The sequence below is a fragment of the Ranitomeya variabilis genome, chromosome 3 (genome assembly GCF_051348905.1).
Source record: "Ranitomeya variabilis isolate aRanVar5 chromosome 3, aRanVar5.hap1, whole genome shotgun sequence".
NCBI lineage: Eukaryota > Metazoa > Chordata > Amphibia > Anura > Dendrobatidae > Ranitomeya > Ranitomeya variabilis.
Window position 1 is genome coordinate 388,607,859 of NC_135234.1, and position 12,587 is coordinate 388,620,445.

General features: G+C 44.5%; 1 protein-coding gene across 2 annotated transcripts in view; it reads right to left on the minus strand.

Annotated features, from left to right (window-relative positions):
• CSMD2 (CUB and Sushi multiple domains 2) overlaps positions 1-12,587 on the minus strand; it is a 1,405,803-nt gene that overhangs the window by 321,081 nt on the left and 1,072,135 nt on the right. For both annotated transcript variants that reach the window (XM_077296071.1, XM_077296070.1), the window contains one exon: positions 9,392-9,530. In XM_077296071.1, the coding sequence (XP_077152186.1) occupies positions 9,392-9,530 (139 nt within the window). The remainder of the gene's footprint in view (positions 1-9,391; positions 9,531-12,587) is intronic.

The following is a 12,587-nucleotide window of genomic DNA, read 5'->3' on the forward strand; positions in this document are numbered from 1 at the left end:
GGTGGCCCTCGTGTCAGTCATGAAGAAGGAGTCCGACGCCCATCGATGACTGATGACAACAGCGTGCACGTGAACCAATTCTGTGGGATAGATGAGTGACAGTGGATTATGCAGCAAATCAGCCCTATGAGGACAAAAATTCATAAAAAGTGAAGACAGCAATGCATTTCTGGCTTAGTCTAAAATATTTTTTATTGAGTGAATTCAAAAGCTTGTTGGCAAAATTCAACAAGGTTTTGATTAATCTGCTACTGATAAAACACTGATTGAAATGGCAAAACTCAGCTTAGTAAGTGACTCATAGCTCTAATCAGGGTCTTAGTTCAGTTTTTTGAAAAACAAAATTAAAGTGAAAAAAGGATTTTTTACAAATTAGATACAAACAAAGTCAGAGCCCCACTGACTATACTGGGATCAGTCTGGTTTACATTTTGCATCCGTTATTATTGAAAGCAGCAAAAACTTCTACATGCTATGAACAGACACTTATTCAAGGGCTGCAATACATAACACAGTGTAAAGAAAATGGCTTGTTATTTATTTTAAAACTTGGAAACAAACAAATGGAATAGAATACAAAAATTGAGTGCATATTTTACTTAATACATTTCCCTGTGTGAAAATGTAAAATCTGGGGCTAAAAGAAATATTTGGTGGTAAAAGTGTAATTATTTTTTCTTTACTGCCCAATGGTATAAAATTCTATGACACACCCGTGGTGTCAATATGATCAATGAACCCTTGGATGAATTTGCCGCCTAGTTTGTAAAATGGGGTCACTTGTGGGGAGTTTCTGCTGTTTTGCCATGTCAGGCACTCCTCAAATGACACATGGAATCTGCAATCAATTCCAGACAAAATTGAGCTCCAGAATTCAATTAGTGCTCCTTCCCTTCTGAGGCCTGCCATGTGCCCAAATAGTAGCATATATTTCTGTTTATCAGTAGTGTTGAGCATTCCGATACCGCAAGTATCGGGTATCGGCCGATATTTGCGGTATCGGAATTCCGATACCGAGTTCCGATATTTTTGCGATATCGGGAATCGGGATCGGGATGCATATTCATGTGCAAAATAAAGAATAAAAATAAAAAATAGGGATATACTCACCCTCTGACGCGCCCTGGTTGTAACCGCTGCAACCGGCAGCCTCCGTTCCTAAGAATGAGCGAGTGAAGGACCTGCGATGACGTCGCGGTCTTGTGATTGGTCGCATAACCGCTCACGTGACCGCTCACGTGACCGCGACGTCATCGAAGGTCCTTCACTCGCTCATTCTTAGGACTGGAGGCTGCCGGTTGCAGCGGTTACAACCAGGGTGCGTCAGAGGGTGAGTATATCCCTATTTTTTATTTTTATTCTTTATTTTACACATGAATATGGATCCCAGGGCCTGAAGGAGAGTTTCCTCTCCTTCAGACCCTGGGAACCATCCAGGATCACTTCCGATATTTGTGTCCCATTGACTTGTATTGGTATCGGGTATCGGTATCGGCGATATCCGATACTTTTCGGATATCGGCCGATACAATCCGATACCGATACTTTCAAATATCGGAAGGTATCGCTCAACACTATTTATCAGTCTACCCGTTCTCTTTGCTATGAAAGTGACTTTCGACTAACATCAGCACTGATCCGTACCTCCCACTCCCATGTCCAAGACTTCTCCCAAGTTGCACCAATTCACTGGAATGCTCTACCTCAAGAAATTAGAATAAACTACAACTTACACAGTTTAGGAGCTCCCTAAAAACACATCTATTTAGGGTGGCCTATCACGTTCCCTAATCAAAGTCCTTTTTTACGTAGCCCAATCACTATTTCTCTGAACATAATTGTAACATCCCTGTCAGCATCACTGCATGGCTTCCCATCTCCCTCCAGGCTGATACACCAACTTACTCACCACTCCGGGCCATGCTGTGTGTTCTGACCTCTGCCTGCTCTGTGCTGAGAACCTTATGTCCTCTGTTTGCTGTGTGCATACTTTCTGGCTGTATGCTTAGGGCAGCAGCACCTGCACTTTCTTAGTCTTACAGAGACAATGTGCACATTCCTATTGTGTCACCAGCCTATTGCCAAGAAGTACCGGGTACTTAAGGCATCTCCACCAATAGGAAGATGCCTGAGCAACATTCTCTCTCAGTCTGTGTTCTGCTACTGAGTTGCCAGGTCCTGTCCCTGCTCTTGCTTCTGCCACCCTGGGGGCTGTATACCCAGGTATGTTCCTGTTAGCTGTTTGTCTTGTTTCTGTCACCCTGAGGGCTATGTACCCAGGCCTGAATCCTTCATCCTGAACTTGCTCCTGTGTCGGACCTTGTGTGAACTAAGTCCCTGCCTGAACCTGTTTGTATCCATGTCTGAAGCCTTTCCTACCCTGCTGTGTCTATCCTTGTGTCTGCTCTGCTCCCATTCCGTACCCTGCGACTCTGCTCCCATCCCACACCCTGCGGCTCTGCACTGCTCCCGTCCCACAACATGCGGCTCTGCTCTGCTCCCGTCCCACACTCTGTGGCTTTGTTCTGCTCCCATCTCGCACCCTGTGGTTCTGCTCCCATCCCGCACCCTGCAGCTCTGCTCTGCTCCAGTCCTGCACCCTGCCACTCTGCTCCTGTCCTGTGCCCTGCCGCTCTGCTCTGCTCCTATCCCACGGCTCTGCTCCTGTCCTGTGCTCTGCTCCTGTCCTGCGCTCTGTTCTACTCCCATCCTGCGGTCTGCTCTGCTCCCATCCCGTGGCTCTGCTCTACTCCCATCCCGCGCTCTGCTCCCATCCTGCAGCTCTGCTCCCATCGTGCGGCTCTGCTCTGCTACCATCATGCGGCTCTGCTCTGCTCCCATCCTGCGGCTCTGCTCTCATCCCGTGGCTCTGCTCTCGCCCCATGGCTCTGTGCTGCTCCCAAATATGAGGCTCTGCTCTGCTCCCATCCTGTGGCTCTGCTCTGCTCCCGTCCCGGGACTCTGCTCTGCTCCCAACCAACTTCTTCTCTGCTCCCATCCCACACCACGCGGCTCTGCTCCCATCCTGCGGCTCTGCTCTGCTCCCATCCCGCACCACGCGGCTCTGCTCTGCATCCATCCAGCACCCTGAGGCTCTGCTCTGCTCCCATCCCGCACCCTGTGGCTCTGCTCCTGTCCCGCACCTCTGTTCTGCTCCCGTCCTGCACCCTGCGGCTCTGCTCCTGTCCTGTACCCTGCGGCACTGCTCTGCTCCCGTCCCACCTCTGCTCTGCTCCCTTCCCACGCTCTGCTCTTCTCCCATCCCTTGGATCTGCTCTGCTCCCATCCCGTGCTCTGCTCCTGTTCTGCGGCTCTGCTCTGCTCCCATCCTGCAGCTCTGCTCCCATCCTGCGGCTCTGCTCCTGCCCCTGTGGCTCTGCTCTGCTTCCAACCCTGCGGCTCTGCTCCAGTCTCACACCCTGTGGCTCAGCTCTGCTCCTATCTTGCACACTACAGCTCTGCTCTGCTCCAGTACCGCACCCTGCTGCTCTGCCCCTTACTGCACCCAGTGGCTCTGCTCTGCTCCCATCCTGTTCCCTGCGGCTCTGCTCTGCTCTGCTCCCATCCCGCACACACCATGCAGCTCTGCTCTGCTCCCATTCCGCACCCTGCGGGTCTGCTTCTGTCCTGCACTCTGCTCTGCTCCCGTCCTGCACTTGGCGGCTCTGCTATGCTCCCGTCCCACGCTCTGCTCCCATCATGCATCCTGTGGCTCTGCTATGCTCCTGTCCTGCGCTCTGCTCCTGTCCCGAACCCTGCAGCTCTGCTCTGCTCCCAACCTGCACTCTGCTCTGCTCGGGTAACACACCCTGTGACTCTGCTCTGCTCCCGTCTTGTAACCTGTGGCTCTGCTCTGATCCCGTCCTGCACCCTGCTGTACTCCCATCCCGCACCCTGCTGCTCTGCTCTGTTCCCATCCCGCACCCTTCGGCTCTGCTCCCATTTCACACCCTGCATACATGTCGTATAGCCTGGGCCAATGCAGTAGGGACGTGGTGCATATCACGTTTACAGAATGTGAACAGATTAAGGACCTCTGCACCCTTCTGCACAGTTTCAAAATGGCTACTAAAATGGTTGGGGCTGACGACGACATCATCAGCATCACTATTCCGGTCAGCTATATGCTGGAGCAGACTTTCAATAGCCTGCAGGAGGAGATGGTGATCCCGGAAGAAAAGGAGGAAGCAGAGGAGAATGCGAAAGGGATACCATTGTCTCTAAGTTCCAGACTGTCGTCACATAGGCGGGTGCCAAGGGAGGGTGGATTAATGTGATCGAGGGGGGCTGGTGATATCAGACAAACCGAGGAACAAATGGAGGAGGAAGTGGTAATGGGCGAGCAACTGTCAGATGACGAGGATAATCCTCCCCTCTCTGTTGTTCATAGTTGGCGGGAGGGGACAGAGGAATCAAGCCTTTCCCTGGAAAGAGACCCGTGAATGCTGGAGTATCAAAATATTTAGAATTGAGAGTCCTCAGTGGTTGATACCTGGTTGCAAGGAAAGGTACCTGCAGCTGTTGGAGAGGACAGGGAGCTCTTGACAATGATGCTTCTTAGATTTGGGGGCTGCCTAAAACACAGTAGTGGGGGGTCTGGAAAAATGGATTGTAAGCGGGCATCTTTTTGCAGTAAAGGTTGTAATTTCCGTGCAGCTCCAGATTTGGATTGTAGGTGACTACTAGAGGTACCCGGTTATTTTCTTCTTTAGTTTTGTAATGTAGCAGGTGATTCCTTGATATTCTGGTGACTCTTGTGATCTGATTTTCAATTGTTCTTGGATGGTAGCCCTGATTCAAAAAGGTCTTTCTGAGGCGACCCAGGTGTTCATCTCTATCCATTGGGTTGGAATATATACGATTGTATCTGATGGCTTGGCTGTAGACAATGGAGTTTTTTATGTGTTTTGGATGGAAACTGTCCCATTTTTCTATCTACTGGCTAACACGGTACCAAGATATATTTCTTTTCGTAGTATCAAAACACACTTTTGCACAACTTTAAGAGATCTTTTCCCAAAGGCAGCAGTGAAGCACACAGTTTGCCTCCCAGCTCTAGACTTCCAACCTCCGGCACGTCAATTTGTGAAAGCTAAAACATTAGTAGCAGCAGAAGGAGAAGAAGCATTTTCTATGAGTCCTTTGATGCTTTTTTTAGACCAGCTCATGCACCAACACAACAGAATCCAAGTCTTACACGTGGTGAAGGAATGGAGAGGATGGTGCAGGAGTATCTAGAACTGAACATCAATACCATCAGGGAGGATTTGGACCCTTTCACATTTTGGTCTTCCAAAATGGATGAGTGGCTTGAGCTTGCCTCACATGCCTTGGAGGTTTTATCATGTCCGGCATCCAGCGTTCTCTCAGAACATGTCTTCAGCGGTGCTGGTGGTGTCTTGATGGATAAGCGCAGCCTGCTGTCCCCTAAAAGTGTAGACTGCCTAACTTTCATCAAGATGAACAAGTCATGGATCTCCAAGGATTCTTGCACCTCAATCGCAGCCTGTACAGACTAGGTGATATTGCATTTTTTTACTGTGATGCATTAATGTCAAGTAACTGCAGTCTGTGATATATTTAGTGTAGCTTCTGTGCCTACTGTGGCTGCTGATGCTGATGTTAACACAAATTTGTGGAAATGTGAATAGTCATGGTTGGTCTACATCTTCTGGGTTAGCTGTAGTGGAAGACATGTTGGTCCCAGTTATACTATTTCTATTCTCGTGACAGTTATTCCACTTCGATGGTGTCAGGCCCTCATTTTTAAAAAATGTGAAAACTCCAGGTTGGGTGTCCATCTGCTTTATTGGGCGTAGTGGATGGCCTGTCGGTCCATATTATACTATCTATACTGTGGTGAAATTGATGCCACTTTTGTGGTGTCTGCCAGCAATTTTTGGAAATGTGAACACTCCTGGTTGGGTATCCATCTGCTGGATTGGGCATAGTGGAAGACCTGATGGTCCCTATTATACTATTTCTACTGTGGTGAAATTGATACGTATGTGGTGTAAGGCCCTCAATTGTTTAAATGTGAACACTCCTGGATGGGAGTACATCTGCTGGATTGGGCATAGTGGAAGAACTGTTGGTCCCTACTATACTATTTCTACTGTGGTGAAATTGATGCCACTTTGGTACTGTCTGCCAATAATTTTTGGAAATGTGAACACTCCTGGTTGGGTGTCCATCTGCTATATTGCTCATAGTGGAAGACCTGTTGGTCCCTATTATACTATTTCTACTGTGGTGAAATTGATGCCACTTTGGTATTGTCTGCCAATAAACTCCTGGTTGGGTCTCATTCATGCATGTTGCATATAGCAGTAGGCCTCCATGACCATCAGGCCTCCACCTACCCGGGTTACTTTCCTTAAATTTTTCTGAAAATGGTAGTCTATGAAATTGATATTTCAGTGTGGCTCAGCAAGAAAGCAGGTAGAGGTGTTGCATGTTGTATCAGGGCTCCCAGCAAAGGAGACCTACACCATTCCATCTCCAACCTCATCTTACTGTGACGTTCAATTGAAAGCTGTAAATACTGTCCCAGACCCCAATACCTCATGCCTGGCTGATTGCTGCAGTGTCATGCTACAATTTGTGCTGTTCGTGAATTGAGGCCACTTTCCTGGTGTCTATCCCTCATTTTATGTGTTTTGGCAGCATTTGGGGCCTTTATAAGGTGTTGTGCATGCGTTTGTTTTTGCCTCCCATTGACATGAATGGCATTCAGTTATGTTCGGTGAATATTTGCCAAATTAATTGGCGAATATTGCAAATTCGGCGCTCGTAATCCGAACCGAACATTGAAATATTTGCTCATCTATTCTTAACCCTTCTAATTTTTTAACAAAAAAAGATTATGTTTCAAAGATGATGCTGATGTAAAGTAGACACGTGATAAATGTTATTTATTTACTATTTTGTGTGGTATAGCTATCTAGTTTAATAGCATAAAAATTAAAATTCTGAGAATTGCTTAATTTTCTACATTTTCACTACAATTCCAATATTTTTACAAATAAATGGCAACAAATCAAGCTAAATTTACCACTACCATAAAGCACAATGTGTGATGAAAAAACAGTCCCAAAATCAGTTGGATGTGTTGAAGCGTGCTAGAGTTATCACCTCATGAAGTGACACTAGTCAGAATTATAAAATTTGTCCTGCTCAGGAACGTGAAAACAGACTCGGGGGTGAAGGCGTTAAAGAAGCCTGTTTGGAGTGATATGTGATCAATGAAGTTCAGAGAAGATGAATATGAAACTAAGATATTTAACGTAACTGTCGTTTTAATCTTAATGTAATAATAATGTAGAGCAAGCGACTTTAATAATCTTTTAAATGCACTTTAAAAATGAAATCCGAAAGAAAACCTTTTAGAAGATTTCTCCCTATGCTTTTTTCTGAATCTGTATTTATTTTCAGAAATGCTAAACCCAACTTTCTAAGGGTGGGAGTGGAGCCTTAATAGCGTGCGTGTTCCTAGCTGGATCCAAAGCACTCTATGTCAATGCATCATCACTTTACCTCAGTCACACACTACACGAGCACTGTGGGCTGTTAGTTGTTGGCACACAGCCCCTCAGTGTTAACCACACCACTCCTCCTGCCCCGTGAGCTGATTCCTGTATGCTCAGTGATACTGGCACTTCCCAGTGTTCTGTCAGCTGCTGACTCCTATTTTGCCTGTGACTGATGAAAGCTCCAGATAATGTGCCTCAGAACCAGCACACGGGAACAAGCTGATAGGGTAGAAAGAGACCTGCCGATGTAACGGAGCTCTTTCTGTTGATTGTCCTGTGTGTCTGTGTGCTATATACTGAGAAGTGCCGATGTTACTGAGCACACAGGACACTCAGCAGAGGAGCTGTGTGCCAAGAACGAACAGCTTACATAGTTGGAGCACTGTGCCGAAAAGTGGCGATGATACTCAGCATACAGGGACCAGCGGACAAGGCAGAATGAGCGGTGTGCCGACAACTAAAAGCTGCAAGGAGACACTGGAAAAACATTAGTGGATTATAGAGTCTTATCTGGTGAGCAGTGGGAAAAATAGGAGTACAGGGATGTGCTTACCTGGTGTGGTTGTGATAGCCACAACACTTTAAGAATTCAGAAAAACAGCTGCTGCAGATATAAGAAGGGATATCTAGAGGAGAGGTGGATCTTTGCTGTGCTGCCGAGGATAGCAATGGATATTACCAGTGTACAAGTGGAAGTGTCCAGGAGGCAGTAATGATGAACAGATTTTTTTTTATTGTCAACGCATTTCGAAGTTCACATACTTCTTCATCAAGACAAACCACAATGTGCGAATGTGGTTTGTCCTGATGAAGAAGTATGTGAACGTCAAAACACATTGACAATAAAATTCACTATTCATCAATAATGCCTCCTGGATACTTCCACCTGGACATCGACAGTATACATTTGTGTCCTTGACAGCACAGCAAAGATTCATCTGACTGTGCTCAGCACTATGCCAAAGACTGAGTTAAGCTGCTGATGCATTTGCAAACTTCGCATTGGATCCAGCCAGAATCGCACACGCTGTGTAGGCTCCAACCCCACACTTAGAAAGTCGTAATCAATATCTGTGAAACTGAATATGGATTTCCTTCAAAAACAGCATAGGGGGAAATCTAGAATGTTTTTGAAAGATTTTCTTTCAGATTTCATTTACAAGGTATATTTCAAAGTCCCGCGAGGAAGCCCATCATGCGAAACACGCGTCAGGGCTACGGCACACAAAGCTTTTCATATCCCCTCTCTCCCACATGGGTAAGCATCACTCTCTTACTGCACGGTACTTTATATCCAAGATTAAGCAGATGTACACTTGCTAATTTACACACCATCTCTTCATATGGAACTGCTTATATCTTTGGGTGGCATTTGTACTTTTTTGAAACGCATACACTGGTTTATTTTGTGTTCTGTGCTATTACATATTTGTTTTGAGAGTTTGTTTTTTTTGTAAAGACCCGTGGGGCCTGGGTGTTTTCCCCTCTTTTTTCTACTCATCCCGTATTTGTCTTGTGGGTTATTTATACCCTTATTATGTATGTGAGTTTTCCAATAAAAAAATTACCACATCTCATCTCACTCTATTCTTTGAGGGCATCTTGCTCCATTTTTTTGTAGGATAATATTTTAAAGATTATTAAAATTGCTTCATCTACATTATTCTTAAATCAAATGTAAAACGCTTTCACTCAACATATATGATCTTACCATATGATGGTCTACTTTAAAGTAGATGAACATTAAATACATGGAGACATGCACTTTGAATATACCTTCAAGATATAATATATACTCGCTTATTGAAATGAAATGGGTCTTCCATTGGTCAGGCAGAGGATGTCTTACATTAACTTACTTATCAAATGTGATTTTTATGGGGTATCCAGGTTGTGCTTCAAGAACCCACACACAATTCAAGGAGTCCTTGTAGAACCCAGGCCAACCAGGAGACAGAATCATCCCACTTGGAGAAGTCAGATGTCCACCACATGGAGCTATTAGAAGAGATAAAAGTCACATTAAAAGATATGTTGTAATTATAAAGCAAAAAAACTATTATATCTATAGACAAAATATTAAATATTAATATGTATTACTCTTCAGCTAATAAAGTTTACAAATGATCAAACCTTAATATTGTTATACTAAGGGTTAGCACTGTAGCCTCCTGGGTTCAAAGCCCACCATGGACAAATGGACAACGTCTGCAAGGAGTTTGTATGTTCTTCCCATGTTTGCGTGGGTTTACTCCGGGTTCTCCAGTTTCCTCCCACATTCTAAAGATATACTGACAGGGAATTTAGATTGTGAGCCCCATTGAGGACAATGATGATGATATCTGTGAAGCACTGAGGACATGATAGCGCCATATAGGCAAGCAAAATAAATTATTTTAGGAGATAGCTCTGCAAATGAGGGGTAACCGTTTCTGGCCCTATAGTCAGGCAAGCTAACTAATTAAATGAATTTCACAGGTAACTCATTCTGTAGTCTGGCATGCACTCTGATACTTAGAAGCTGTAGAAGTCAAACATTTCAAAATATTAATGAAATCTAAATGCTTTTGAGCCCTAATTACACAAATGTAAGTGAAAAAAAATGCCCCATAAAGGTGATCATATCCTTTAATAGTCTCCTGATTACCCCATAAACAAGCTGCTTAAATGGCAAGAAGGAGATACTTTTAGACTCTTTTGTTAGCTCTTTTTGTCTAGGGTTAGGGCTCTTGTAATTGGAGGACATTTTGATTAATAATGTGCCATCATTCATTTCAGCTTATTGGCCAATCCTACTAATATCAGCAGGATTGGGTGACATTTTGCAAGTATGTAACTTTGACAGAATTTTAAATCCTACATAAGTAAACAAAAAAAAATCATAAAAATGCAATAGTAGGAGAAATGTTTTTCTTTTTTTTCAGCAGAAAGGGTAAAGGTAAAACCTGGCTATGTATAATGTAAAAGCTTTGCAGTAGTTTAGCCATAAATACGTCAAGGCACTTAGGTTCATTACAAAAACATTTTGAGTCAAGGTGAGATATTCATCGTGATGAACTCTGCTCTATAGCTACTGAATAAAAAAAAGTTTCACTTGTCCCGGTGAGAAGTCTTTAAGACATGAGTTGATAGAAGTAACATTTCCCAAAGGAGATACTGTGATTTTCAGTGTCTCTCTGTTGGTGATTATGTTTGCGAATTATAGGATGTGTGTGTTGAACATGAGTAACAAACATTCCTCAAGGAATGATTTCTGTCTTCTGCTTTTTGCTCACCTTCTCTAACCTTTCCATTTGACGTATAAACAGTGCTATTTTGGTAGGGGTAATTTCCACTAATGTCTGTTATTTAGCTAGAAGGTGTAAGTCGTGTGTTTATTTTACGATTCTGTCTTATAGGTTCACACCTATTGGCAGGTTAAACACTGACCTGCCCCCTGCCTACACTATTTACTGTGCCGAGTACGAAGAACCGCTGCTAGAGTTATTCTTAGCCTAGTTTTATTCCTCTATGTCCTTCTTTACGGTAGATTGGCTCACTTACAAACCTCTTGTGTGCTGCTAAATGTTAATGTTTACAGCAGTTGGAAAAATACATCCAGTGCAGACTAGTATGCATCGAAATCTCTCATCTCATAAACCAGGAGAGCTGTGATAAGTGGAGGCGGATTTATGGTTCACCGGACACACGTTGTTGTTACTGCACACACGTTGTTGTTACTGCACACACGTTGTTGTTACTGCACATTACTGTCCCATTTAGTGGTCCATACTGGTAGACATTGGAAATTAGGTTGTTTCTTGGATATGTTGTAAAGGGTAGTTGGAAAATTGTGGATGAGCAAAACAAATACAAATATATTGAAAAACAAAATCATATCTTATTTATTTAGAGAGAATATATGCTAGTGGGCTTAGAATAATGTCGAACAGATTTTCAACTCCTCCCACCCAGTTCTCTCATATCCTACAAGCTGGGCCTATATTGGAGCTTAGTGTATGTAAAAGTGGCAAATCACATTACATTGGGCAGCACAGTGACTCAGGGGTTAGCACTGTTACTTTGGATCCTGTATTTAAATCCCACCAAAGACATCTGCAATAAGTTTGTATGTTCTCCCCGTGTTTGCTTAGGTTTCCTCCTATACTCGAAAAACATACTGGTAGGAAATTTAGATTGTAAGCCCCAATGGGGACAGTAATGATGATGTCCGAAAAGCGCTGTGCAATTAATGGAGCTATATAAGTGAGTAAAAATAAATTAACTTAACTTTTCCTCCATTGGCAGATGATCAGGGCACAAAGACCTATCTGTTTGCTTTTATGGAATATACTCCACCGCCAGAAGTGTCTAGTAGAGGTTTAAGGCCCCTGTACAGGATTGTTCAACAGTCTAATGTGTACAGGGGCCTACCAACACTACCTCGACAGTTCATGTTGGGAGAGAAAAGGATCGATAAAGGTACCTTCACACAAAACGACGCTGCAGCGATAGCGACAACGATGCCGATCGCTGCAGCGTCGCTGTTTGATCGCTGGAGAGCTGTCACACAGACTGCTCTCCAGCGACCAACGATGCCGAGGTCCCCGGGTAACCAGGGTAAACATCGGGTTGCTAAGCGCAGGGCCGCACTTAGTAACCCGATGTTTACCCTGGTTACCAGCGTAAAATGTAAAAAAAAAAAACAGTACATACTTACATTCGCGTCCCCCGGCGTCCGCTTCCTGCACTGACTGACTGACTGAGCGCCGGCAGTAGCAGGGCACAGCGGTGACGTCACCGCTGTGCTGTGCTTTCACTTTCACTTTGCGGCGCTCAGTCAGTGTGGGAAGCAGACGGCGGGGGACGCGAATGTGAGTATGTACTGTTTGTTTTTTTTACATTTTACACTGGTAACCAGGGTAAACATCGGGTTACTAAGCGCGGCCCTTAGTAACCCGACCTGCAACGTCACGGATCGCTAGCGATATCGTTACAAAGTCGTTTCGTGTGAAGGTACCTTTATGTCTGATTTCAAACCATTTTGTTCTACCTGAGATAAGCCATTGCCAGGGG